Source organism: Onychostoma macrolepis, chromosome 03 (assembly GCF_012432095.1).
Source record: "Onychostoma macrolepis isolate SWU-2019 chromosome 03, ASM1243209v1, whole genome shotgun sequence".
NCBI lineage: Eukaryota > Metazoa > Chordata > Actinopteri > Cypriniformes > Cyprinidae > Onychostoma > Onychostoma macrolepis.
Window position 1 is genome coordinate 42,120,880 of NC_081157.1, and position 26,215 is coordinate 42,147,094.

Sequence of the window (26,215 nt, forward strand, 5' to 3'; positions counted from 1 at the left end):
ATTATACCAAGCTACATTTATTCAATCAAAATTTCAGTTAAAACAGTAATAGTGTAAAATATTATTACAATTTAAAATACATTTTCTCTTATATTTTAAAATGTAATTTTTTCCTGTGATGCAAAGCTGAATTTTCAGCAGCCATTTCTTAAGAAATTGTTGTAATATGCTGATTTGATGATCAAGAAACAGAGAAATTATAAATAGAAATGTTTTGTAACAATATAAATGTCTTTAATATCATTTTTAATCAGTTATTTGCATATACAGTCCTGGCCAAAAATATCAGCACCCTTGGTAAATATGATCAAAGAAGGTTAATCTGCATTGTTAATCCTTTTGATCTTTTATTTAAAAAAATCACAAAAATCAAACCTTTCATTGAATAACAAGAATTTAAAATGGGGGGAAATATCATTATGAAATAAATGTTTTTCTCTAATACACATTGGCCACAATTATCGGCAACCTTTTATTCAATACTTTTTGAAACCTCCATTTGCCAGTTTAACAGCTCTAAATTTTCTCCTATAATGCCTGATGAGGTTAGAAAACACCTGACAAGAGATCAGAGATCATTCCTTCATCCAGAATCACTCCAGACCCTTTAGATTCCCAGCTCCGAGCTTCTTCTCTTCAGTTCACCACTCATTTTCTACAGGGTTCAGGTCAGAGGACTGGAATGGCCAGCAGAAGCTTGGTTTTGTGCTCAGTGACCCATTTTTGTGTTGTTTTTGAGGTTTGTGTTTGGATTATTGTCTGGTTGGAAGATCCAAACATGGCCCATTATAAGATTTCTAACAGAGTCAGTCACTTATTGATTTTTTTATCTGTTTGTATTTGATAGAATCCATGATGCCATGTGTCTAAACAAGATGTCTAGGACCTCCAGCAGAAATATAGGCCCGCAACATAAAAAATACAGCAGTATATTTCATTGTACACATGGGGTACTTTTTATCCCTGTGTTCACTAAACCCATCTTGAGTGTTTGCTGATAAAAAGCTATTTTTTTTAGTTTCATCTGACCATAGAAGCCAGTCCCAGTTGAAGTTCCAGTCGTGTCTGATAACTGAATATGCTGGAGTTTGTTTTTGGATGAGCTAGGATTTTTTTCTTGAAACCCTCCCAAACAACATGTGGTGATGTAGGTGCTGTTCGCCATTTTTTTTTAAGGTTTTCTGACCCTGAGACTGAAATATTTTCTGCAATTCTCCAACTGTGGTCCTTGGAGAGTCTTTAGCCACTCAAACTTTCCTTCTCACCGTGCGTTAGGACAATATAGACATACGTCCTCTTCCAGGCAGTTTCGTAACATTTTATGTTGATTGTAAAATCTTAATTATTGCCCTGATGGTGGAAATGGGAATTTTCACTGCTCTAGCTCTTTTCTTAAAACCACTTCACTAATTTGTGAAGCTCAATTATCTTTTGCTGCACATCAGAAATATAGTCTTTGCTTTTTCTCATTGTGATGGATGATTAAGGGAATTTGGGCTTTGTCTTCCCTCCTATTCCTGTGAAACCGGAAGCCATGGCTGGATAATTTCATGTTCATAATCACCCTGGAGTGCTCAAAATTGTGAATATGAATGGGAATATACTTCAGAGATATTTTACTCATAAGAATTTCTAGGGGTGCCAATAATTGTGTCCAACGTGTATTTGAGAAAAAAAAAACATTTATTTCATAATGATATTTCCCCCCATTTTCAATTCTTATTATCCAATGAAAGGTTAGATTTTTGTGATTTAAAAAATATAAAATATCAAAAGGATTAACAATGCAGATACATTTTCACAGCCTTCTTTGATCATATTTACCAAGGGCGCCGATATTTTTGGCCATGACTGTATATACAGTGCCCTCCACTAATATTGGCACCCTTGATAAATATGAGCAAAGGCGGCTGTGAAAATAAATCTGCATGGTTTATCCATTTGATCTTTCACTCAAATAATTCACAAAATTCTAACCTTTCATTGAAGTAAAACAATTGAAAGTGGGAAGAACATCTCATGATGAAATAAATGTTTTTCTCCAATGAATGTTGGCCACAATTATTGGCACCCCTAGAAATTCTTATGAGTAAAATATATCTGAAGTATATTCCCATTCATATTTACATTTTTTAGCACACCAGAGTGATTAGGAGCATGTAATTGTCCAGCCATGACTTCCTGTTCCACAGGATTATAAATATGAGGAACACAAAGGCCAAATTCCCTTAATCATCCATCACAAGGAGTAAAACCTAAGAATATAGTTCTGATGTGTAGAACAAGATTGTTGAGCTTCACAAAATAGAAAGTGGCTGTAAGAAAAGAGTTAAAGCATTGAAAATCCCCATTTCCACCATCAGGGTAATAATTAAGAGGTTCCTATCAACTAAAGATGTTAAAAATCTGCCTGGAAGAGGACGTGTCTATATCGTCCTAATGCACGCTGAGGAGGAGAGTTTGAGTGGCTAAAGACTCTGCAAGGGTCACAGCTGGAGAATTGCAGAGATTAGTTGAGTCTTGGGGTCAGAAATCCAAAAAATCAAAGAAAAAAAATGTCAAACATCCCCTACATCACCACATGTTGTTCAGGAGGGTTTCAAGAAAAAATCTCCTCACTCATCCAAAAACAAACTCCAGCATATTCAGTTATCAGACACAACTGGAACTTCAAATGAGACTGGCTTCTATGGTCAGGTGAAACTGAAAAAAAGAGCTTTTTGGCAGCAAACCCACCAGATGAGTACAGTACAAACGGATCAAAGAAATACCTAATGTCCATGGTTAAATACTGCTGGATCTTTAATGTTGTGGGCCTGTTTTTCTGCCGGAGGTCCTGAACATCTTGTTCAGATGCATGCATCATGGATTCTATCAAATACCAACAGATAAAAAATATAAACCTGTCTGCCTCTGTTAGAAATCTTATAATGGGCTGTGTTAGGATCTTCCACCAGGACAACAATCCAAAACAAACATCAAAATAAACACAAAAATGTGTCACTGAGCACAAAATGAATCTTTTACCATGACTGTACCAGTCTTCTGACCTGAACCTTACAGAAAATGAGTGGGGTGAACTGAAGAGAAGAAGTACTAACAGGGAGCTGTGAATCTGAAGGATCTGGAGAGATTCTGGATGAAGAAAATGGTATCTGATCTCTTATCAGGTGTTCTCCAAACTCTTCAGGCATTATAGGAAAAAACTCAGAGCTGTTACCCTGGGAAAAGGACGTTGCAATAATTGGGTGCCAATAATTGTGGCCAACATGAACTAGAGAAAGCATTTATTTCACAATGAGATCCCCCCACACACACACACTTTCAATTGTTTTAACTTCAATGATAGGTTGGATTTTTGTGAATTTTTTGAACGAAAGATAAAAAGGATAAACAATGCAGATTTCATTTCACAGTCGCCTTTGCTCATATTTACCAAGGGTGCCAATATTAGTGGAGGGCACTGCATATACTGACTTCAAATGTTTGAATGGCAGTGCATTTGTTTAAAAAAGAAATGTGCAGATTTATAAACAAAATTAAATATATATTCTGTGGTGAAAAAGTCATAATACTTTTTCAAATAAATTTATGTTTTTTTTTATTATTATTTTAAAAATGTTAAGATAAAAATGCTTAAGAAAATCAAACCTGAAATTAGCTGCTCCAATGGCTGGAGTGGTAACAGACCGTTATTAATGTGTGGGTTTCAGATTAGTGATTAAGTTAGACTGGTTGAAGTATCTGTTAGTCTTGAACTGGACAGCTCGCAGAAGCATAATGCAATACTAACCCCATTTCCAACCTTAATACTATAGAGGAAGACACTCGGATTGTTCCTGCAGGAGAGTAATATAAGTGTCGTTGGATAAAATACTTATGGCTCTACTGTATTTCAGCATTTCTGTCAGCAGAGTTCTGAGTTCTCAGTGAAAATAACTTTGCCCCAGATTCTCATGTTGTTGCATTTCAGCCTATTTTATGGAATTTTGAAGAAGAAAACTTTCAACCAGATCTAACAATGGCTGTTCAAAGCACAATATAAGCCTTGTAGAGGAAATGTCCCACAATGAAATTGGAAACCACTGAAATGGAAATGAGAAATGAAACCTGAAATCGCTTTTTCATTTATACACATCTGCACCCAGGACGGATTTTACCACAGACGTTTCATGTTTCAGGAGATATTTGTAAACCAAAATTGAGCAAAAGATGTTTGATGTTCTTTCAGTTTAGGTTACACTCGTCTCTTCACTGCACAGTATGGGGGGTTTGCAGTCATAAATCAGTTTTATGTGGACTAAATTTTAACGTATATTCAGGATTAACTAGATATCCATGCTAAGGTCAAACCTACATGCACCATGAGGTCAAATATTGACTGTTTCCCTATTAATATTCCTAGTGTTTTGGGCCATATTGCATAACTTTTGAATTATGTAATGGCTTACATACCATGCATGAAGAAGTGGCATATCTTTCCACAGATGTTCAGAATAAACATTATATAAACTATTTATCTGCCTTAGAAATTAAATAAGGGGATGAGTCAGTAACCAGTGTGTGTGTGTGTGTGTGTTTTTTTTTCCAGATAACGTGTACAGAGAATGTCTTGCCAATGGCACCTGGGCGAAGAAGGGAAACTACTCCCAATGTCAGGAAATCCTCAACGAGGAGGTATGTGGTTGCACTTTATTAAATTAAATAAAAATAAAAAAAGTACTTTCATACAATTGTTTCACATTGACACATAAATCATATGTTTTCTAATAATTTTTGTTCAATAAACTGTTTTATACAGTGATATCAAAAAGTCTAGGTTTTAAAGGTTATTATAATAAGGTTTTTAGTTTAAGAATTTGGGGGGAAAAAAATAAATAATAAAGCGAAACAAAAAGAACTCTAAATCACTATGCAAGTTTGACACTGACCACACGAACCTCTCTGTACAAATAAGGAACAGTTGTTCTTGCTTGCCCAGTAGCAGAAGCAGCTTATAAAGCTCGTGATATAGTGTTTGTTTGTTTGTTTGTTTGTTTTTTAATTGTTGTATTAAATAAGAGTAGCATGCAAAATATAAGCTTTTTCACTACTTGAAAGTAGCTTTTCTTTGCACTCTGGATCAGTTTTATTCCACATTTTACTGCATTTAGACTTTGTGAATAAAATCTAACGTGAAGGTTACAGAAATGTTATTGAATGAGGGACACTAGTCATGTTTTCAGGAGTTGTTCGTTCAGGTAGCTCACTGTAAAATCTTCAAAGATGGCACAATAGGGTCCATGCATTCTTGTTGAGAGCTGTCACTTGGAATCTTTAGCAAGACTGTCATCCGACCTTCATAGACAGTTTGCTTTTTATTTGCGGCTTATCTTTATGCTCTTTTATGTGTTCCAAATGTTCCAGCTGGATGCTGCTTGCCAAAGTTAGTTAGATTCTTGGATATAAATAGTAAATGCACTCACAACTTGCTATTTTACTATAGCATCTTTTAAATGCATAGTATATTAAATTTAAGGTTTTTTTTTTTTTTTTAAGTATAACTTTATGTACATTTTCTTACAAATGAAGAAATATATAATTCATTAAAAAATTAACTTTTAACGACATATATTTTTAAATAATGCGGTATATTTTCAGCCCACCTTTTAAATCCAGATTAATTTTATTATTTTGACATTATACTGTATGTCAGTATAGAGCATCCAAAACACTTGTTTGAGTAAATTTGCAGGTGAATTTCTCTGTGAAACACGTTTCTCTTGATGCCACACGTTTACAAGATTCATTAGCTGTCCTTTGGTGTAACAGAAGTAACATGGGGGGATTAATAATGTATGGACTTTTATCTTCCCTCAAAGGAAGCAATTTAACCAGCCGTGCTAAGCCTTTGTTCACACAGGGATGGCGAAAAGAGAAATCACTCATCCAATCAGTGGGACAGAGGAGTGGGCTAGCAAGGATAATGCTCAGATTTATATTTAGACAGCAGGGAGGGCTTCCACCACAGCCAGTGGCTTACTGGAGCATGTGATTACCACTAGATGCTGTTTTTTAGCTAGCGATAAGGGTTTTCCCTCATTATTGAGAGCACTGTTGGAATTCATGTGCATTGTATTTAGAAAAAGTAGAAAAAGAGCCACTTAATCAGGTCATGCTGTTAACATGTGATCAGCTGGAGGATTGGTGTAGTACTGTAGTTAGCAGCTACTCTTGATCCAGGCAAGTAGGTTCAAACACAGTTTGCACTGTACAGTAGGTTCAAATTTGACATCAAAGATGTACCTTTTAACTGTTGTGAGTTGGAAAATAAAATACAAAGTATGGATTTCACTTAGGGCTGCACGATTAAATCGAATGCGATTTCCATGCGCATTTTGTCAGTAAAGCCGGTTCTGTAATCAGCAGTAAATCTCCATCATGCACTTTCAGATGGAGCAGCATTTACTACACAGAGCTGTAGTTCACTGACAGGTTAAGCAAAAAAAACAAAAAACAAACGCAGACGATATTATTGCGCGATTATGAAATTGAAGAAATCATTCACGATAATGACAGCTGTTTGCGTAGCTTCTCAGTGAACTATGGCTCTGTGTAGTAAATGCTGCTCTATCTGAAAGCATGTGAAAATTGACGAGTGAATATGTTTTTACTCCAAACTCACTTCATAACGTCAGTCGAGAGTTAATAAATCCTTCTGTGAGATGTGGCTTCTTACACAGAATAAGGCACGCAACATATTTTTGTAGTATTCTAAGCAGTGATAAAGGCATTGTATTATAAATATATTTTATTATAATGAAAATTATAATAATAAGAACTCAGATAAACCATATATTAGTTACGTTGAAGCAATGAAAGCAGTTAAATCTTCTGTTTATTCAGCAACTGCTATAGGCATTTCCTGGGTTTCTTCTGCAGGGCATATTTGGAGCTTCTGCGCAAGAGCACCCTCTGGCCTTCGGATGGAGATTTACTACTGATCACAGAACCGTGCTTTACTGAAAGATGTGCATGACAATCGCAGCTTCTGTCTGATCGCGTTTGCGATTTCATTCCGATTTATCGTGCAGCCCTAGTTTCACTCTCAGAAAAAAATAAATAAATTGTACAAAGCTAGCACTGGGACCTCCCCATTGACAGCTTTGTACTGTCTTTTCTGAGAGTGAACTCCTTTTAGATGGGGAGACAGAAATACAGACATGTCCACATTTCAGTGGGCCTAAACAACTCAACCTTTTACAGCAGATTTAGTTCATTAACAATAATACATACTTTTCGCTCCATAAATTGCACACACATTCAAAGTCCAATCCGATTCGCCAATGAATAGTGCAATCTGTTGACCAAATCAACAGGTTCATTGGAAATAATCAGCTTGTTCACGAATTGGACATCGTCTCAGAGAGTGTGGCGTTATTTTTTTAGGATACATACAACAATATGTTTTTATGTGATGTAGTGGAGTAAAAGTATGATATTAGACTTTAGAATGTATACTGAAGTAAATGTAGCATTTTCTCCAAATAAAAATATACAAAATACAGATACTTGAAAAAAGTACAGTAATGATGTAAAAATACTTCTATACACCTTTATCGTTAACTAAAAACATTCGTTGTTCATTGAAATTAAACAGAAATAAAAATAAATATAAATATTAGATAACATGATTAGATGGAACTTAAAATTTGAAATGCTGCATAAGTGATAGTGAACTGAAATAAATTGAAGCACTAAAACTGTTAACTGGAAAGGTTACACTTTATTTCGATAGTCCACTTTAGACATTCTACTAACTATAAGTAACTTTGTAATTACTTGTCAACTAATTCTCATTAATTTGCAACTACGTGTCTACTAACTCTCAGTAGGGTAGATTTAGAGTCAGTAGAATAAGTTGACATACTTGCAAAGATTATCATACTCAGTATGTTGTATGTTGTGGACCCATCAAAATAAAGTGTTAGAAGATATTAAACAGACAGTTTACTAATATTCTACTGACTGCTAGTTGACATGTAGTTGCAAAGTTACTTACTATTAGTAGATCGTCTAAAGTGGACTATCGAAATAAAGTGTTACCACTGGAAATAAAATAAAAATAAAACAGAAATAAAAATACAAATAAAATTTTTTTTTTTAAAAAAACATAATAAAATTACAAACATTAAACAACATATATATATAAAATGAAGCCAACTGAAAATATTAATAAATATATAATAGTATATAAATAATACTAATATAATACTAGCCCAATATACTGTCCACCACTCCCTTTAAGTAATTTATGTATTTCCTTGCAACTACTTTTTCTTGCCACTTCAATCACTGCTTAATATCTGCAAATTATGCAGTGAGTCTAAAAAAAGGTGCAAAAAAATGCAGGGTCATGAAGTCTTTGGTATCTTAGCTTAAAAGCATAACAGTGGTACTCAGAGGTACGGCAGAGTCTTTAAACCTTTAAGCCTCTCTGTATTAAGACAGAGTCCCCAGTGGCCTGCTTGGCATTTGGACGTGCCATTGTGGAGCAAATGAAGTGGAGCAAGTCCCCACTGCAGAATCTTTTAAATGTGGCCGTCAGAAGAACTGAATAAATGTTTGTTCTTATGTTATCACTCAGGTTATTGTAAATGGAAATGCCCCCCCCAGGGCAATGGTTTTTCAGTGCTGCTCTTCTGTCATTGTGCATTACTGTGGTCTGTGAAGAGTACTTCAAGACACAAGCAGTTGCCTGGTCACCCTCAGCAAGTGTTGTTGTGAAGTCTTTGGCATCACTCGGCCACCAATAGAAAACCATATTTTAGTAGGATGAAGAAAAAAAAAACAATTCAATACAGAGTCAACACTTATGAAGATGCCATTTACATTCAAATTAAATTAGAATCAGAAACAGAAGGCAATGCATCTCAGAGAGAGAGAGTGTCTGCTCTCAGCAGCAGAGCTTATCAAGCCAGATTTATTCACAAAATAAACATATGATTTGGAAAGCGACTTTCCCAGAACACATCTCCTTGGCAATTAACAAAACTCACTACCATGAAAAAAAAAACTACATTAAGCCAGTTGTTCAGCATTAGCTGCACTAGAAAGCCAAGTATGGAGGTATGTATGCGTGACATTAAAATTACTTTGGGAAATTCAGTGACAATGTTATTATCATGTACACACCCTTGTTCAAAACCTGCATGAGTTTCCTTCTACATTTGAACACAAAAAGAAGATATTCTGAAGAATGTTGGTAATCAAACAGCTGCTGGTAGCCATTGACTTCAAGTGTATGGAAAAAATTACTATGGAAATCAATGGATACCGTGAACTTTTTTGTGTTCATCAGAAGAAAGAAACTCAAACAGGTTTTGAACAACTTGAGAATTTTAATTTTTGAGTAAAATTGTGCCTTCAATTAATATTTAAATCAATTTTCCGCCCAATGCAAATAGTTGAAAGTTACATTTTGAGAAAACAATCTGAATGAATCTGGCTTGACAGGTTATCTGTGATGCAGAGTTTTAATAGATAAGGCTTGTTTGTGTTAAAGTTTGTTTTTAGCAATACGATTCATTTTATTAGCACAGCATGATGAATTCATTCAAATCTCTTCATCCAAATTGAGGATGCATTAAAATAAACACAGTAGTGTTTATTGATAACAAACGCTAGTTAAATGTGAGGTGATGATGACATTTTAGCACTTCAGCACCTGTCATTGTAAACACAGTGTAGCAGAAAGAACAAACAAAAAGCACACTTTGTTTGGATTTTAAAACAATTAAAAAAAAAAAAAAAACCAACTGCAATTATCCTCTATAGTGATATTTATGCAATACACACAATTCAGCATCCGAGCCAACTGGCACAAGGTACCGCTGGGACATGTGACAGATCCTAGGTAGTCTAAAACCACCCACTTACCTACAGTATCACTCACACACACACACAAGATGCCAAGCAGACGTGCGTTAGCTGCCCGCTATCTGTGCCATCTGTTTCCTACAGGATTGTTGATTTAATAATTAATAAGTTCGCTCACATAGGAGAACATGTGGTGACTCCGTGGTGCTCACAGCTTAGGCAAATGTGGAAATGGAGCCAGCAGGGGAGGCTGCACTTGCGTGGGTTTCGCCCTGGGGGACATAGAGGCCAGGCAGGTTGAATAAACCTACAATCGCTGCACTCCAGGCTGAAAAGAAACGACTGAGAGACTGTGCAGTGTGGCAGCTGTCACAGGATTCAAGCAGAATGGACTGACTTTCATAAACATTATCATAATGTCGTGATATGTGTACTTCTAACAGTAGGTGGATGTTTCTGCTGCTACAGGAAGTTTTGTGTTCCAGGGGTTGATTTTTATTAAAACGAACAGATTTTAACTTTTTTTTCTTCTTCCTAAATAACAAGGCCACTTTAAGTCCTTGGAAACTTTTCATTATTCATTTTTATCTCTTCAAATGCATTATTATATAAATTGTATAATTTTGCCCTCTAGAACAATACTTTCTATCTCAAAGTACAATAATCTATGACAAAAACCGTGTCAGTGAAAAGCATGCTTGAAATGAATTATTAGACATGTGATGTGCAAATAAAATGAACAAATATTTAATGTGCGTCATTGAAGTCATGCTGTTATTTAGTCAAAGTATTCAAAAAGCATGAACATATGATTTAATTGTGTATTTAGGATATATAACATGCTAGGCACACAGTTAGACTTTGTAAAACACAGGAGTCAGACATTTTATTCCGCAAATGGTGGACATGGCATTTGTTCATGGTGGTTCTGGGGAAATAATGAAAGAATATGTCTGAATGCACTGTTGGGCATTGTTAGTAGAAAAATTATGTAAACTAATGAGTTTGAAATTATGATGGTGTTGATCAAATAGTACTTTAATGGCATTTATGTAAGTCCACAGGACCAAAAGTGCCCACAGATGAAGAAGCATCCAGTAACTAAAAGTTTGTTGTGACATATGTGACCCTAGACCACCAAACCAGTCTTAAGTCGCTGGGGTATATTTGTAGCAATAGCCAAAAATACATTGTATGGGTCATTAGGATATTAAGTAAAGATCATGTTCCATGAAGATATTTTGTCAATTTCTTACTGTAAATATATCAAAACTTCATTTTTGATTAGTAGTATGCATTGCTAAGGACTTCATTTGGACAACTTTAAAGGCGATTTTCTCAATATTTTGATTTTTTTACACCCTCAGATTCCAGATTTTCAAATAGTTGTATCTCAGTCAAATATTGTCTGATCCTAACAAACCATACATCAATGGAAAACTTATTTATTCAGTTTTCAGATGGTGTATAAATCTCAATTTCAAAAAAAAATTGTGGTCCAGGTTATGTTCTATTTTGTTTTTAATATTTAGGGAACCAGTCTTTCTGTCACTATTGACGATCACCAGAGCATGATTTGAAGTTTTGAGGAATTTATTACCAGAACAGTGTATTGTTCATCTGTTTTTCAAAACACTGAAGATAGCCAAGATCATCTTTTTCTCTTGGGAAATTCATAACTTTGAACCTTCCTGTGTAACCTTTCTCTGACTCTTTGAAATGCAAAAGCTGGTGTCTTCCCCTCTAGAAGATTCAAAACATATTTTTGAAAACTAAGTTTGGGAGAGCCAAGGGTAGTCTGGGGATTGATTTAAGCAGTAAAAACCAGCTTTGTCATTTACCTGTGAGATTTCCGAGCCAAAAATATACAAACTCTATCACAGAAGGAGCACAAAGCAATCCAGTGTCTCACAGAAATAATAAGATTTCAATTTGAACCACTAAAGGAATCTCCACAGGCAGAGTGCAACAAGTTAATGAAGGCCAGTGACCGGTTGAGGGCCTCTAGCCTGGCATGTCTGAGACGTTTTAATCCAATTGCACAATTAAATCATTACCTTCAGATGTTCAATGAGCCACAAGATTTCGAGGTCTTTTATCTCATTACATTTTTTGCTAAGGTTTAGCGTTTGTACACACACACACACACAAAATCACGTATTGCCATAAAGCTGAAGAAATTGTCATATTTTCCATATTAAAATCTAATTTCTATTCCCTCACTTCCCCCACCCTCTTTATTACTGAAAAACTGAACAAATGCCTTGTGTTCTCAAATGAATTGTTCTTTGTAGCAGGGATGGAGATCATAGGGGACGGCATTAGATTTGATAGTGCTTAACCTCAATGAGCAATTGCCCTCAAACCACCTGGTTATGAGACAGAAACATGCACAAGATCAGCAAAGTGGCGCATGAGCTGATTTTTATCCTTTAGACTCTTAAGTTATCCTGTTTTGAGAAGCTACACTCCCAAAAAAGAAGGTTCCATAAGAGGGTTTTCGCAGCAAAGCCATAGAAGAACAAATTCGGATTCCTCAAATAACTTTTCTGTGAACAGTTCTTCAAATAACCATTTTTTTTCTTAGTTTGAATAACATTTTAACAATATCAATAACCTTTTTCTTTTGTAAAGAACTTTTTGTGCAATGGAAAGATTCCATGGATGGAGTTAAAGGTTCTTAATGGAACCATAGATGCCAATAAAGAACCTTTATGTATGAGTGTGTGATCACTTGCTTTGATTTTGTAATGGTATTCAGGAATGTTTAAGTGTCCAAAATACATTTCAAAAGAGGAAATGTTGACATATCCTGCTAATAGTAGAATTCCCTGAGTATAGTGGAAATGTTTTCAAAAGCATAATTACCTCATGAAATTTTACACTGTTGTAAAATGTTCCTGATGAAGCTTCCGTCTGCATTGCAATCATTTATAGACAGTTAAGTTCAAGAGCCAAGACATCTCTAAAAGAGTATGTTTCCTCTTTTCAACTGCCTAAAGTATTTTGCAAGCCACATAGGTGCTAAGATTGGTAAACCCTCATGCTCTCTCAACACAAGAAAGCACTCTACACTGGAAAGTGCAACAAGAGGGCATCGACAATGCGTCTGCCATTGCCTACAAGCTCCCTGCGGGGTCTGTAACAGATAGGGTGCTAATGCAAGAATGTAGTCAGCCCCCTTCCAGCTAGCATCCACTGAGAACATCCCACATTTTATGTAGCATTTCAAGTATCTAGTGAAGTAGAAATTTCCAGAAAGCCTGCAAGAGGCTTTGCATTGTAAAAATACAAACTGACAGCAAAATTCCGAATACGCAAGCAGGCACTCCCACAGGCTCTCTGGGTGCGAATCCGTCTGCCTTTAGACGACTCGTAGTCTAGCCAGGAGACAGCAGCATCCCGAGGGGGAACATTTTGCTCTGTATTGGTGAGCATACCATGGATGTGTTGGTGCACCGAGCCTCCTCTTAAAATAGGGCAAGCGTGATACAATGCAGGGATCAGTAGAGGCTGCTTTGAAGAGCCCTTCTCTCAGGATTTAGTTAAAAGAAGTGGCATCAGAGGGGGAGAGTGTGAACCCCTACTAATGCCCAAATCATAGAAAATGTGGAGGGTTCTTAGAGTCCTTTAGTCTGACAGTTGAAAGAGAGAGTTTAAAGGTAAAGCATGTAATTTCAGAGCAGCACCGAACAGAATTGTAATGGTTTAGTTTGAGAAGCCTGACTGGGCCAGACGTAATGCCATTGGCTCAACTAACGCAGTGAGTTCGTGGTAGGAGATGGGCCTTTTTCCTGGATCTTTTACATTTTTGATATTTGTCCAATAGGGGTGGGTGATATACTGGTAGACACGATTAACCGGTAGAAATTTGTCAACTGGTAGAGATTTATCTTTTGCGGTTACACATTCGCAAAAACCTAACGTTTGCATGTGTTTTATAGCATTGCAGTTTAAAAACAAGTGATTTTAAGCTGTTTAAATTCAATAATTAGTGAAAGAAAACTAATTTTGCTATATGCGCTGTGTTACGTGGGTTTGCACATAGAGGAATTGTCCCATGTGTGATTTATTTATTTTAGCCTGTAGGTGGAGTTGTGAGGAGGGATTTCCCTAATCAAGGGAATGACGTCATCTGGGATTTCTGCTATAAAAACTTTGATGGCATTGATGGCGTTTGGTGATGGCATTTGCTGAGATCGCTCCTCTCCTCTCCTCTCCTCGCAGGAGTGATCCTGTTTGGTTATAATTTGACTTTGAATGTTTTTTTTTTCGTTAACTTTTTGATTAACCCATTTTTGACTTCTATTTTACTTTTTTTTTTTTTTTCAGTAACAGTTAGTGGATTTCACCTACTTTATTTATCCTGGGATCTAGGTAAGATCTCTCTAGGTGGTTAGGTGTAGTCACGGTTTTCTGTTTTCCCTAGCTGCCCTACCTGTTTATTGTTAGTATTTGTGTTAATCTTTTGTTCATTATAGTACATTTCTGGATTTGTCTTGTTGTTTGTTTGTTTGTTTTGCCTTTGGATTAAATCTTATGGCATATATAGATGTCAAAGCTTCATTCAGTCGCCTGTGATTTTCTTATATGTTCGGTCCTTGCCTCTCTGATTAGATTTAACGAGCTGAAGTTGGTTTTGGGTCGTAGCATGCTGTCAGATAGACGCACGCACATGAAGAGTAGAGTGTGGAAGTATTTAGTTATTTTTTGCAATTTAGGCCTTGAATGGTTAAAGCTGCAGTTCGTAAGTTTTGCCTCTTTGTCGCCATCTCTGTTTGAAAACCTGGAATTGCAGTTACTTGCGGAATTATTTTTATTGTGTGGGTTGTGCTATGGCATGGCTCCAGCGTGGATGAATCTAATGTTTTGAGGAATGTGCGTGGCAGTCACCGCACCGGTGTGGATATTTACTGTATTTAACAATCACAGATTCTAGTCTACGTCTTGGAATATATGACCAAAATAAGAATTTTCACCGGTCATCTGAACAAGTTCATTCATTTATTGTCATCTGAACAAGTAAGTAACAAGTCTGCCATGTTTGTTCTGACCAACTGAGGAAAAAAGCATTACAATAAATCACGCTACCAATGGTGATTTAATCTAATGATCGATTAGCTCATATCACATCAAACCATGCAAATTATTATTATTGTTATACTTTATTCTCAAATTATTAATGTTAACATCAGCATTGCGTGACTATGAGTATAGTGTGTATTAGCATGTAGATTTCAATTTCTGTACAGTCTAATCTCTAATTGTCATACCATTCGAATTTCATATTAAGAAATTCTTTTAACCCAAAAAAGCAAATTATGCTCCCTTCGAACTGGTTGTCTTTAAAAATACAAATCTTGTGTAATCCCAGGCTATCTGTAACCAGAATCACATTTAAAACACATGTGTTTCATAAACACATAATCCTTTCTGGATACATTACAATCCACCATCTAAATTATACATTTAATTATTCTAGCTGCTGTGAGAAAAGGCTATAAATGATCCGCCACCTGCAGGATCCTCACATGCGATAGCCTAGTAGCCGGGAAAACTTCTTTATGTTTACAGACGTGACGTAATGACGCAGCATTATGCTCGAATTTCCCGCGAAAACCTACTCGTACTGCTCAAATTAGAAAACATTATTATAAGCTAACCGTTGTGAATCGGGCTAAAAAGTAAGGCGATAGTTTTGAACACTAGCTGGTTATGTACTATGAACTACACTTGTATGTGTCAAAATGCTTTGCAATTATCTTTGATCAGATCTTACTGACCCCAAACTTTTGAATGGTAGTGTGTGTGAATCCACTATTTTTAAAGGGATAAATCATCCAAAAAGGAAAACGTAGTCATAATTTTCTCACCCGCAAACCTTTTTAAATCTGTGAAACATAAAAGAAGAAAAAACTTACAAAAGGGTAAGTTAATGGAGTTCATTGTTGTTTTGGACCCCACTACATTTTATCGTTGCACAAAAACAGTAGAAAAACATTGCTAAAAAGATCTCCTTTTGTGTTTTTGTTTGAAGATGTTGTAACAATATGAGGGTGCGAGAACAACTGAGAATCATTTTAGTGTAAAATATCCCTTGAAGTTGTTATCAGATGCTTTTACATACACAAGGCATTTAAAATTGATCATAGTGCTTCTCAGATGATGCACGCTTTGGCAGACATGTTGGCGACATCTTTATGCATGTATCTGGGAAAGCAGAGATCAGTCTTTAAAAGGCAACCTCTTTTTGTAATATCTCTTATGGGGACTGCTATGTTATGTTGAGCAAAAAATGTATTCATTGTTCTCCAAATTCTCTCCTAAAGGATTGCCTCATCTTTAAAGCAATAAGCACATCAGTCCTTGCAGTTTCTGATTGATTTGCCATCTGAGCAGTTTCTGCTGGGTTAAATCATGCTAGCTGGCTTGTGTCATGAGCCTTGTGGATTTGTAGGCACTGGATTCCAGAACTGCCTTTCCTCCCCCTGCTTGGACAGTCTGGTCCTCTGGTCTCAGTGGTCCGCAGGGTCTGCGGTGACCAGTGGGGGTTTGCCTCATAGGCCTGTCCTGTGACGACCGCAGGAATTCAGTGACAGATTTTTGCACCAGGAGGACGCAGCGAGGGGCTAGAGAAAGGAAAGGTGCTGGGCCGGCGATGAAAGAGCACATGATGCCTTTATGCTCACACACACAAACCTGAGTGTTACGTGATCAACATATGCTTCATGGAATCATTTGGCCAGGCTATTAATATGTTTATTTTTATTTTCCACAAACATGACATGTTAGCTCAAACATGGGCATAAACTTCAGCTTTATGTGAGTTGTGCTATAAGCACGCAACCGTTTGACTGAGCCAAAGCTAATCGCTTAATTAAAGGAATTATGTCAGGTTGGCAATCATCATGATAGTGGAGACCATGAACATCTGCCTCACTCATCACAGAGCGAAATATTCATAACAGTTGGAAACAGTTGCTGGCTGGATGCTGTTAGCATTAGTGTCAGGCAGAGCTGTGTAATGCGATCCTCATGTGCAAGGCTAATGATTACGGATGAGACTTGTTTTTTTTCTTTGTATGTGATTAGTAGGGGTTTACAGCGGAGCCATTATTTGTATCTGTATCTGTATCTGTGACAATCTCAAAATTATTTGTATCTGTATCTGTATTCGGATAGATCCGGAAGTGGGCGTGGCTTCAACCGGACGTTCGTCAAATTACATGAAAATGCCATTTTAAATGCAAATCTTTTCGATTCATAGTTTTCATTTAACAAATATGCCTTGTATAACTAAAGAAAGTATTATTTTCTTTTTTTTAATTAAAATTATAACTTTGTAAATATCTTCTATCTAAAACTTTATCAAAAAAGAAAAATAACTTTATTCTTCTTATTTTCCAGTGAAACTTTGTGTACAAATTTGACAAGTGACAAGCATCCACAATCTTAAATAAGAACACTAGTAGAAAAAAAAGAAGCTGAAAAAAAAAAAAAATAGAAATGGAAAGAAAGTGTTCAGTAGCCTACTCATAGCAGAATGACAATAAAGCTGGCTTGAACTAACTTAGATCATGTGTTGCGGGAGTCTGTGATCATTTACAAGTTTTTTTTATCAACAGAGCGCAACAAATCATTTGGACCCTCCAAAAGCCTTGATCAAACATCGCTTTTCTTCATCTTGTATAATTAAATGTAATGTCATTCACGAAAAGGGCTAATGTAATGCGTTTTTACAGTTGGATTTTGAAAAGGTTTGAAGTTAGGACCGTTTTTAGTATATTTTTGTCGAATTGATATAACTCCAAAGCTCTGATTTCTGAGAGACGCGCATTGACCCCAACGCGGCTATTGATTTGCGCTCATTTCATTCATATAGGCTAGTTTACACTCATTCACTTTAGACATCCAGGCCCATAGCCAGCTATGAGGTCTAGACCTCCGTAAATGTTTCATGTTCAAAAATAAAATTTGAAAACATATGAAAAATTATTTAAAATCATGTCGCTGAATAAATTCATTCAGACTCCGCTCCGTGATGTTACCAGATCTGGTTATTATAAGCGTCGCTGGACTTGTTTTAATACTTAATTTAACAGCGTTAATAAAGTAATTAGGGCATTAATAAAGTGGGAAGATGAAGGTTGAGGTTAGAGATTCTGTATCCTATTTGCAAAATACAAGATTTTAACTTTTTTTGGTGCATTTTTCAGGAGATTGGTTGTGGTTGTTTTTTGTAGCAATATCTGGCAACACTGCTTCGCCAGCACTGACAGGCAGCAATCAAAAAAGGAGCGCGCGGATAGTTTATTGCTGAGGAGACCACATTCGTTAGACAAACGCAATGATCACCATGATATTATCTGTACGAAACTGTGTCAAACGTTATCAAAACAGTACTAGCCATTATTATTGCACAAATCTTAACAACCGCAGACCTCACTAATGTTCTGCTGTTCCAGCAAACATGTGACTGTGTCTGCCGAATATTTTTTATGTTATTCGGATAAATCCATTATTCGTTTTGAAGCCATTATCCGTGCCTTTCCGAATAAGGTATTCGACTTCGGGCACATCCCTAGTGATTAGGTTAAGGGTCAGTCCGTGTGTTGGCTGCTGTATGATGTTAAGTTATTTATGTAATGCTTATTTTACTATTAATCTCCACTGAGGCACTCAAATCTAATCTGGCAGCACTAGATAAGTGTAATAATCTAGAAAATTTAAAGATTAAAAGATGTTAACGGTGTCCAATCCTATCAGTAGTATGAGGGACTGCAGTTTCTTAATATAACAAATCCAATGCTACATATTAAGGCAGATTTATGTAAATAGTATAAAGAAGAAAATATTTTTTCTTTGAAAGTATCAGTCATTTTTATTTTCCATATTATGCATTTAACATAAACACATGTAGATCATTCAGTTAACATAATTAAATATTATGCATATAATTGGATGTGTGTGTGTGTGTGTTGGGGGGTGGGGGGGTGTTGGTATTTGTGGTTTACGGGGCACAAATTTGTTTAATGACATGGGTATGACAGAGGTATTACAATTTGAAGGTGGTTTATGACACTGCCAATGCCCCCGTAATTCAAAAGGCTTAAAAAAACATACTAAATGGTGTTTTTTTTGAAAATCTAAAAATGCACAAAGTTTCCTGTAAGGGGTAGGTTTAGGTCTAGGGTTGGTGTAGAGCAATAGCACATACAGTATAAAAGCCACTACGCCTATGGAGAGTCCCCATGAACCACAAATACCAACGTGTGTGTGTGTGTGTGCAGGGCCGTTACTAGTCATTTTGACGCCCTAGGCGAAATGCCTATTAGTGCCCCCATCTATATATATTTGTAAATTGACTGTTAAGATAAAACATTTTGCACAATTTATTATCTGTGATTCTGTTATAGCCAATGGATGCCTGTATATAGCTCTATGTAACAATCCCTAGTTGCTAAGATATTTGTCATCACACATAAATTAATTTTATTACCTTTGGATTTGGATACATGTTTAGATATTATCAATGGCTACTTTTTGACTTTATCTGTTTTTTTGTTCAATTGTTTTGTTGTGTCAGTTATTGCAATATTATTTCAGTCAAACCTATAAAACCCTTTGTTACCCCAAACTACATAGGCCTATAAAAGCCTGATCAGTGACATAAAAGTAATCAGAATGCAGCTACTTGTTATTTTATTACTCATTGACGTGTGAACTTCCCCTTTAAATAGCGTGACGCTCTGCCCTCTGTATGTATGACGCTACTCCCTTTAAGCGCTGTTGGAAGCAAATTATTATTATTATTTTTTTATTTTTTTTGGAAGCGAATTAATTGATTCAGCATTTCGATACTTCTGTAAGGATGCATTAAATTTGACAAAGCGGTTTAAATGTGTATTGATCTTAATTGTATTGATTTTAATTGGCTGTAAACGTTTGATATGGGAATATTACACGACACACTGAACATTTAAGGATGCATTGGCGCAAAAACGCACATCTTTTAGACCAGTTTCACATGAAACATGATTTCTCGACTGCCACAAATACTGCCTAAACAAAATACTGATTTTTGTGCACTTTTTATGTACCAATATTTTAAATTGGCCTTTGAACTTGCATTAAAAAAAAGCCTTACCTAGCCAAAACACTGACATAACCCATTGATCTAATGGCATTGTTGAGTGCTACAAATCCAAATGCAAACTTTGCATGCAACAATCAGAGTCAGCAACTGACAGCGTTCTGATCCAATGCCATACAGGCATCGTCAGATTGACAGTACTCTAGCCCAATGATGTTGGGGAATCCAGTGGGGGTGGCAATCATATTTCAGGGTGTTCGTGCCACTCTTGATCACAACCCTGTTAAAATGTAGCGGCAGTACGTGCGCTCATTGGCGCCCCCTCCAGCTGGTGGCGCTCTAGGCGACCGCCTAGCTTGCCTATGCCTAGAAACGGTACTGTGTGTGTGTGTGTGTGTGTGTGTTTGAAAAATAAAAAAAATGTATGACAGTTTACACAAAATTATTAAGAAGTATGACTGTTTTATTTATTTTTTTATTTTAATTTAATGAATTAAATGTGCTTTTTTTAATAAATCAAATTGTTTTTAATTACTTTTAATTGGATAGATTTTTATCTTATTATTTACTTTTGTAGCTAAGTATATTAAATTATCACATTAAACTGACAGGATAATTAACAGGTAGCAAAATATCATATACAGTTTTAGAGGGCAGTCAGAGTTATTTTTGTTCCTTATAGAGTTCCTAAGAGTCCTCTGTATTTTTATTTATTTATTTATTTTTTTCTGTCCCTGTAATGCCCCAAAAAGCTTTTAGGAGTTATTCCATGTTGGGATTTAGATGTCAGATATCTGCAGGACATCAGTCTCTCATCTTCCTAATGTGTGTCTGTCCCTTTGTGATCTTTCAGAAGAAGAGCAAGCTGCATTACCACATTGCAGTCATCATAAACTACCTGGGACACTGTATCTCTCTGGGAGCCCTGCTGGTCGCCTTCATCCTCTTCATGAGACTCAGGTGGGTGAGTGCCTCTGCTGTGAGGGCTTTTCAGCAGAATTGAACATCTGCATTAGTCACACAGGTGGACTCGCATGAGAGAGATTCGTGTATGAATTGCTGCTACTGCCTTGTGAAGTGCGTGGATGAATAAGTAACTAAGGATTCTCAGGACTGTAAAAGATTTAGGGGGAAATTTATTGCTCAGCGGTGGCTCCTTTATTGCTCAGGAGACCTAAAGGAGAAAAGTGTGTCATTTTTGTGTCGCCAACTAAATGGAATTGCAAAAATAATGCCTTTATGTTTCAAATTAACTTTCCAAACACTCCTCCTTCTGCCATTGGTTAGATAATCATATGCAATAGTCCTGCTCCAAAAGCACACCAATGGCTCACAAATGAAGCAATGTTTTGACAGCTCATCAGAAAAAAAAAAAAAAAAATTGGGTTTTAACATGGTTGCAGATTTTTCTCCTTATACATTAAGGTAAGTAGTAGAAGTGGGAAAAATAGACCTATATAATGGTTGTGGCTAGCAAAGCTCAGATCATTTGAAATGTGACTTTTGAGTGTGAGAATTATATATATATATATATATATATATATATATATATATATATATGTGTGTGTGTGTGTGTGTGTGTGTATATATATATATATATATATATATATATATTAGTGCTGTAAAATTAGTGTTAATGCAGGTAATTAATTTTTCAGTTTAACACGTTAAAAATATTTGACGCAATTGACACAGGAGCAGGTCTAGGGTTGGCCACCACTCACAGCTGCTGTTTCTGTCACTTTTTCTCTTGACAAGAAGTGCATTTATTCAGTCGCAGAGCGTCTTTACGTACACGTCAAACGGGAGACATTTCAGACTCAAACGTCAAAGAGTCAAACTTTACTGTGCTTGTAGCGCATACGCTTCAATTGCACGCACAAAGGTGCCGACGCACGCTGTAGCCTGTATCTTTTCATATCAAAGTGCGAAATAAACTACGTGCATGCAATGTTGTGGTCAGTTAAGTCATGAAGTTACCAAAAACGCGATTAAAGCTGCCTTAAAACTGTGCATGCATGTAATATGTTATATATGAGTTACATTAAGAACATGAAATGGTTTTCAGAACTGTTCTGGAGCAGCACAGTATTGTCTCCCTCATTTAAAACACCCGATTCAACTCGTCAGTTCATTAATAGAGACTTTAAGATCTGAAGTGGGTCAGAAAAGGTGAAGAGAGTTGAGAGAAAATATGATGCGTGTCAGATTCGCGTCATGTTCAACAGCGACAGCTCTTAAAGAAATAGCAGCCAAAACAACATAATAACCAGCTGTTGTGATGTCTGTTAATCAAAGAAGAAAAAAGAGGAAATAAATAACTTTTATAGCTTTAAGGATTCATCACTATTTAATTTAGAATTTATTGTTTGATAATTTCAATTTATGTATATTTCTGCTGAAGGGCACAGGTAAATATGACTTTTATTATAATGGGCTTATGTGAAGATTGTTTTAAGTTCACTTAAATTAGAAGTTATTTTTTAAAGTCTAATAAATGTTAAAATTGATAGCTCTCAGTTATACTGTAATGTTGAATGGCTGTAGTCAGTGGTTAAATATTAGGGGAAAAAACTGTTTTATAGAGACATCAGTAGTATTGGTATAAGTGATACTGGCCTTCAGTCATAAAAAAAAATATGTCATTAAACAAATATAAAAAAATATACTGTCTTTATGTTGTTTGTGCATTAATTTGAAGATTGACTGTGAAATTATTGCAATATAAAAGTATATTTAAAAACGTTAATGTTAGGCGGGATTAATCGCAATTAATTTCAGAAAAAAATGTGTGATTAATAAGTTTTTTTTTTTTTTAATCGATTGACAGATTGATATATATATATATATATTATATATTATAGCATGCGATTAATCAAAAAAATTTAAAATATTTTTTTAACGCAAATTAATCGCTTGATAAGGTTTGACCCCAACTTCTTCTCGTCATCGCAACGCGGAAGGTTATCTATCATTGTGTGATGAGGGAACAGCGAACCAGTGTTACCAGGGTAGCGGCAGAAGTGGGCGATTTTGAAAATACAGTCGCGGGAAAAATTACAGAGCCGTGGTTTGCGGTTTTTTGCTACTTTTATAATGTACCGCGACCGCCTAAAGTGTATATAGACAAATAATAATTAAAATAGATCCTTTTACTAATGTGTATTATATTTGGAATGTATCCCTGGCAACTTAAGAACGGAGAGGCGGTTGTAAAATCACAAACAACGTTGAGTTTCAGCAGAGCATACATGTTAAGGTTTTTAAACAGCAGAAATAAATATAAGAAATTATATAAGATAATAAACACACGATTACGATAGGATATATCTGTATGTGATTTTTTTTAGATGAATGTGTACATCTGAAATGCTAATTTGTGCAGCGATATAAAAGGCTATAAATAGCATATTTTAACAACAGTAAACGACCAAATTCCACATGTGATCGCAAAAGGAAGTTATTACAAACTCTCGATGGTGGTTTGAAGTGAGTTCTGAGTAAAAGTGTACTATTAATCTCATAAATTGTCTTATGTAGCATGATACTAATATTAGCTCTAATGCACCTGCAGAACAGGTCCAATTCTTCTTCATAATGCGTTTTATCATAATACTTCACGTAAGGTCGCAAGAAATGTTTTGTTGTATTTATTTAGAAATACTTTTGATAATAGTTGTGTAAATATATACTGGGATTGAAGCGATGTGGCTTGGTAAACGTTTTATTGCCAGTTTAAAGGCTGATAATGGCTGAATAAAAACAAAATAATAATGATAAAAGAATAATAAGGATTATGTCTCATACCTGGCGGAAGTGTGAAAGGTTCTGTTTCCTTAGACTAGTTTGTCATGAATTTCTTGTTCAACACATTTACAGGTAAATCCTAGTATTTTAAATTTGTGATTAATCATGATTAATCACAGTCCACTACTGTGATTAACGCGATTACATTTTTTAATCGATTGACAGCACTAATATATATATATATATCTGTGTGTGTGTATGTATTTAAGAATTATATATAAAAATATATCAATATATATCAATATCTTTGATATATTATATTTATATTATTTTATATTAAAAACTAATATGTGTGTGCATGTGTGTGGCCATCCCACAACTGCTGCTTTTTGTCATGACAAGAATTGTGTTGATTTAAACGCAGAAAGTCTTTACGACAACATTAAACGGGAGACTTTTCAGACGTGCACTCCACTGCGCCTCACTGCCTGACGCTAGTCAAACAAGTGCGGAAAATGGTACAGGTGATGAGAGCGCTTCAGTAGAACATCAGTGAACTGCAGTCAGATGAGATGTTGTCAAGTCATAAGTCAGTAAAGTTCATTTTCCTGCCCTGTCAGCCATTTAACAGTATTGTGCTCGTAGCACGTGCACTTCAATTGCATGCACAAATATGGCGACACGCTGCGGCCTGTATCAGTTCATATTTATATGCGAATGAAACTATGAGCATGCATGTCAGATCCGCGTTACATTCAGCAGTGGCAGCTCTTAAAGTAATAGCAGCCAAATAAACTAACAACCCAGCTGCTGTGATGTCTGTTAATCAAAGAACAAAAGAAAAAAGAGGAAATCAATAACTTTTGTAGCTTTAAGGATTCATCTATATTTAATTTAGAATTTAGTGTTGATAACTTTGTTTAATTTCTGTATATTTCCTACTTGCTGAAGTGCACAGGTAAATATGACATTTATTGTAATGGGTTTATGTGAAGATTGTTTTAAGTTCACTTAAATTAGTAGTTGTTATTTTTTAAAGTCTAATAAATGTTAGAAACTGATAGCTCTCAATTATACTGTACTGTAAGAAGTAATGGCTATAGTCAATGATTAAATATTAGGAAAGAAAGAAAGAAATTTCCTTGAGACATCGGTAGTGTTGGTATCAGTGATACTTGCATTCAGGAATAAAAATGATGTCACGCTAAACAAATATTAAAAATATACTCTCTTTATGTTGTTTTTACATTAATGTGAAGATTGAATGTGAAATTATGGCAAAAGTGTATTTAAAAACCTTAATGTTAGGTGGGATTAATCGCGATTAATTAAAAAAAAGTGTGATTAATCAGTTAATATTTTTTAATAGATTGAAAGCCTAATATTTATATATATATATAGAGAGAGAGAGAGAGATAGAGATATATAAAGTTAACGATACAACGCATCAATTTAAAAAAAATAATAAAAGTGGGATACAATTTGGCAGTTGTATCGCAATGCATTGTTTCTAATATATTTCCATCAGTAAAAAACTATTTATTTATAGGCCTTTGCAATTGTTAGTAGATGTAATATACTTCTGTTGTTTAGAAAGTGACCAATAATTTGTGACTAACATTTTATATATAGATTGATTTCTCCTCTCTAAACAATTTCTCAAGCGCGTTCTCTCAGCACCACTGCTGCTATGTGAATATGGCATATCACAACACAGTGGAGACCAAGGCTTTAGAAGTCAGAAGGCACGGAAGTTAATTTATGATTTGCTGTCTGTCAGAACCAAAGAAATAAAAGCGAACTATATACCATATTGAATTGCAGCATTGTATTTTTTCCATTGCATCGTATTGCATTGAATTGCATTGTGTTGAATCCAATCGAAATTGGATTGCACTGCATCGTAATAGGGGTGGATCGTATCGCATCGCATCGGTTGCTGCTTCATATGTATCTTTAATGTATCGTATCGTATCGTTGACTATGCATCGAGATGCGTATCGCATCTGCCTCAGTAAAGGAAATGCACATCCCTAATATATACTGTATACACACACACATCGATGGGAGCTTCAATTTTGTATCTTCTGTAGATCGCTTTTGCATGTGCAAAAAATAATCCCAAATATCCAGATATCCCTACAAATGATCCCTTTTCTGGACAGCTCTCCTAACATGTCCAGAGTCCAATGCTTGGATCAACTTTAAATCAGTTTAACTGAGAGGGACACGGGCTCAGCCCCCAACACAAATATAGGCTGTCTTCTTGTCACATCCCATCAGTACATCAATTGATTTTCCAGCTGCTGACAGAAACTATACATCGAATGGCCAGCTGAATGGCAGAGAACGGAGAATTGTATATGCTTGCTGATCACAGGCGACGAGCCCTTCGACGAGGCTTCTGAGGTCCAAGGACAACCTGTCCAGGTTATCTCTCTCTCTTGTCAGGGCACCTGAGAAATCGATATGTCATGGGTCAGCGGAGTGCTCCCAGCAATGAGATTTTAGACTGAT

General features: G+C 35.7%; 1 protein-coding gene across 4 annotated transcripts in view; it reads left to right on the top strand.

Annotated features, from left to right (window-relative positions):
- crhr1 (corticotropin releasing hormone receptor 1) overlaps window positions 1-26,215 on the top strand; it is a 165,774-nt gene that overhangs the window by 64,176 nt on the left and 75,383 nt on the right. For all 4 annotated transcript variants that reach the window (XM_058769345.1, XM_058769342.1, XM_058769343.1 and 1 more), the window contains 2 exons: window positions 4,592-4,677; window positions 20,805-20,911. In XM_058769345.1, the coding sequence (XP_058625328.1) occupies window positions 4,592-4,677; window positions 20,805-20,911 (193 nt within the window). The remainder of the gene's footprint in view (window positions 1-4,591; window positions 4,678-20,804; window positions 20,912-26,215) is intronic.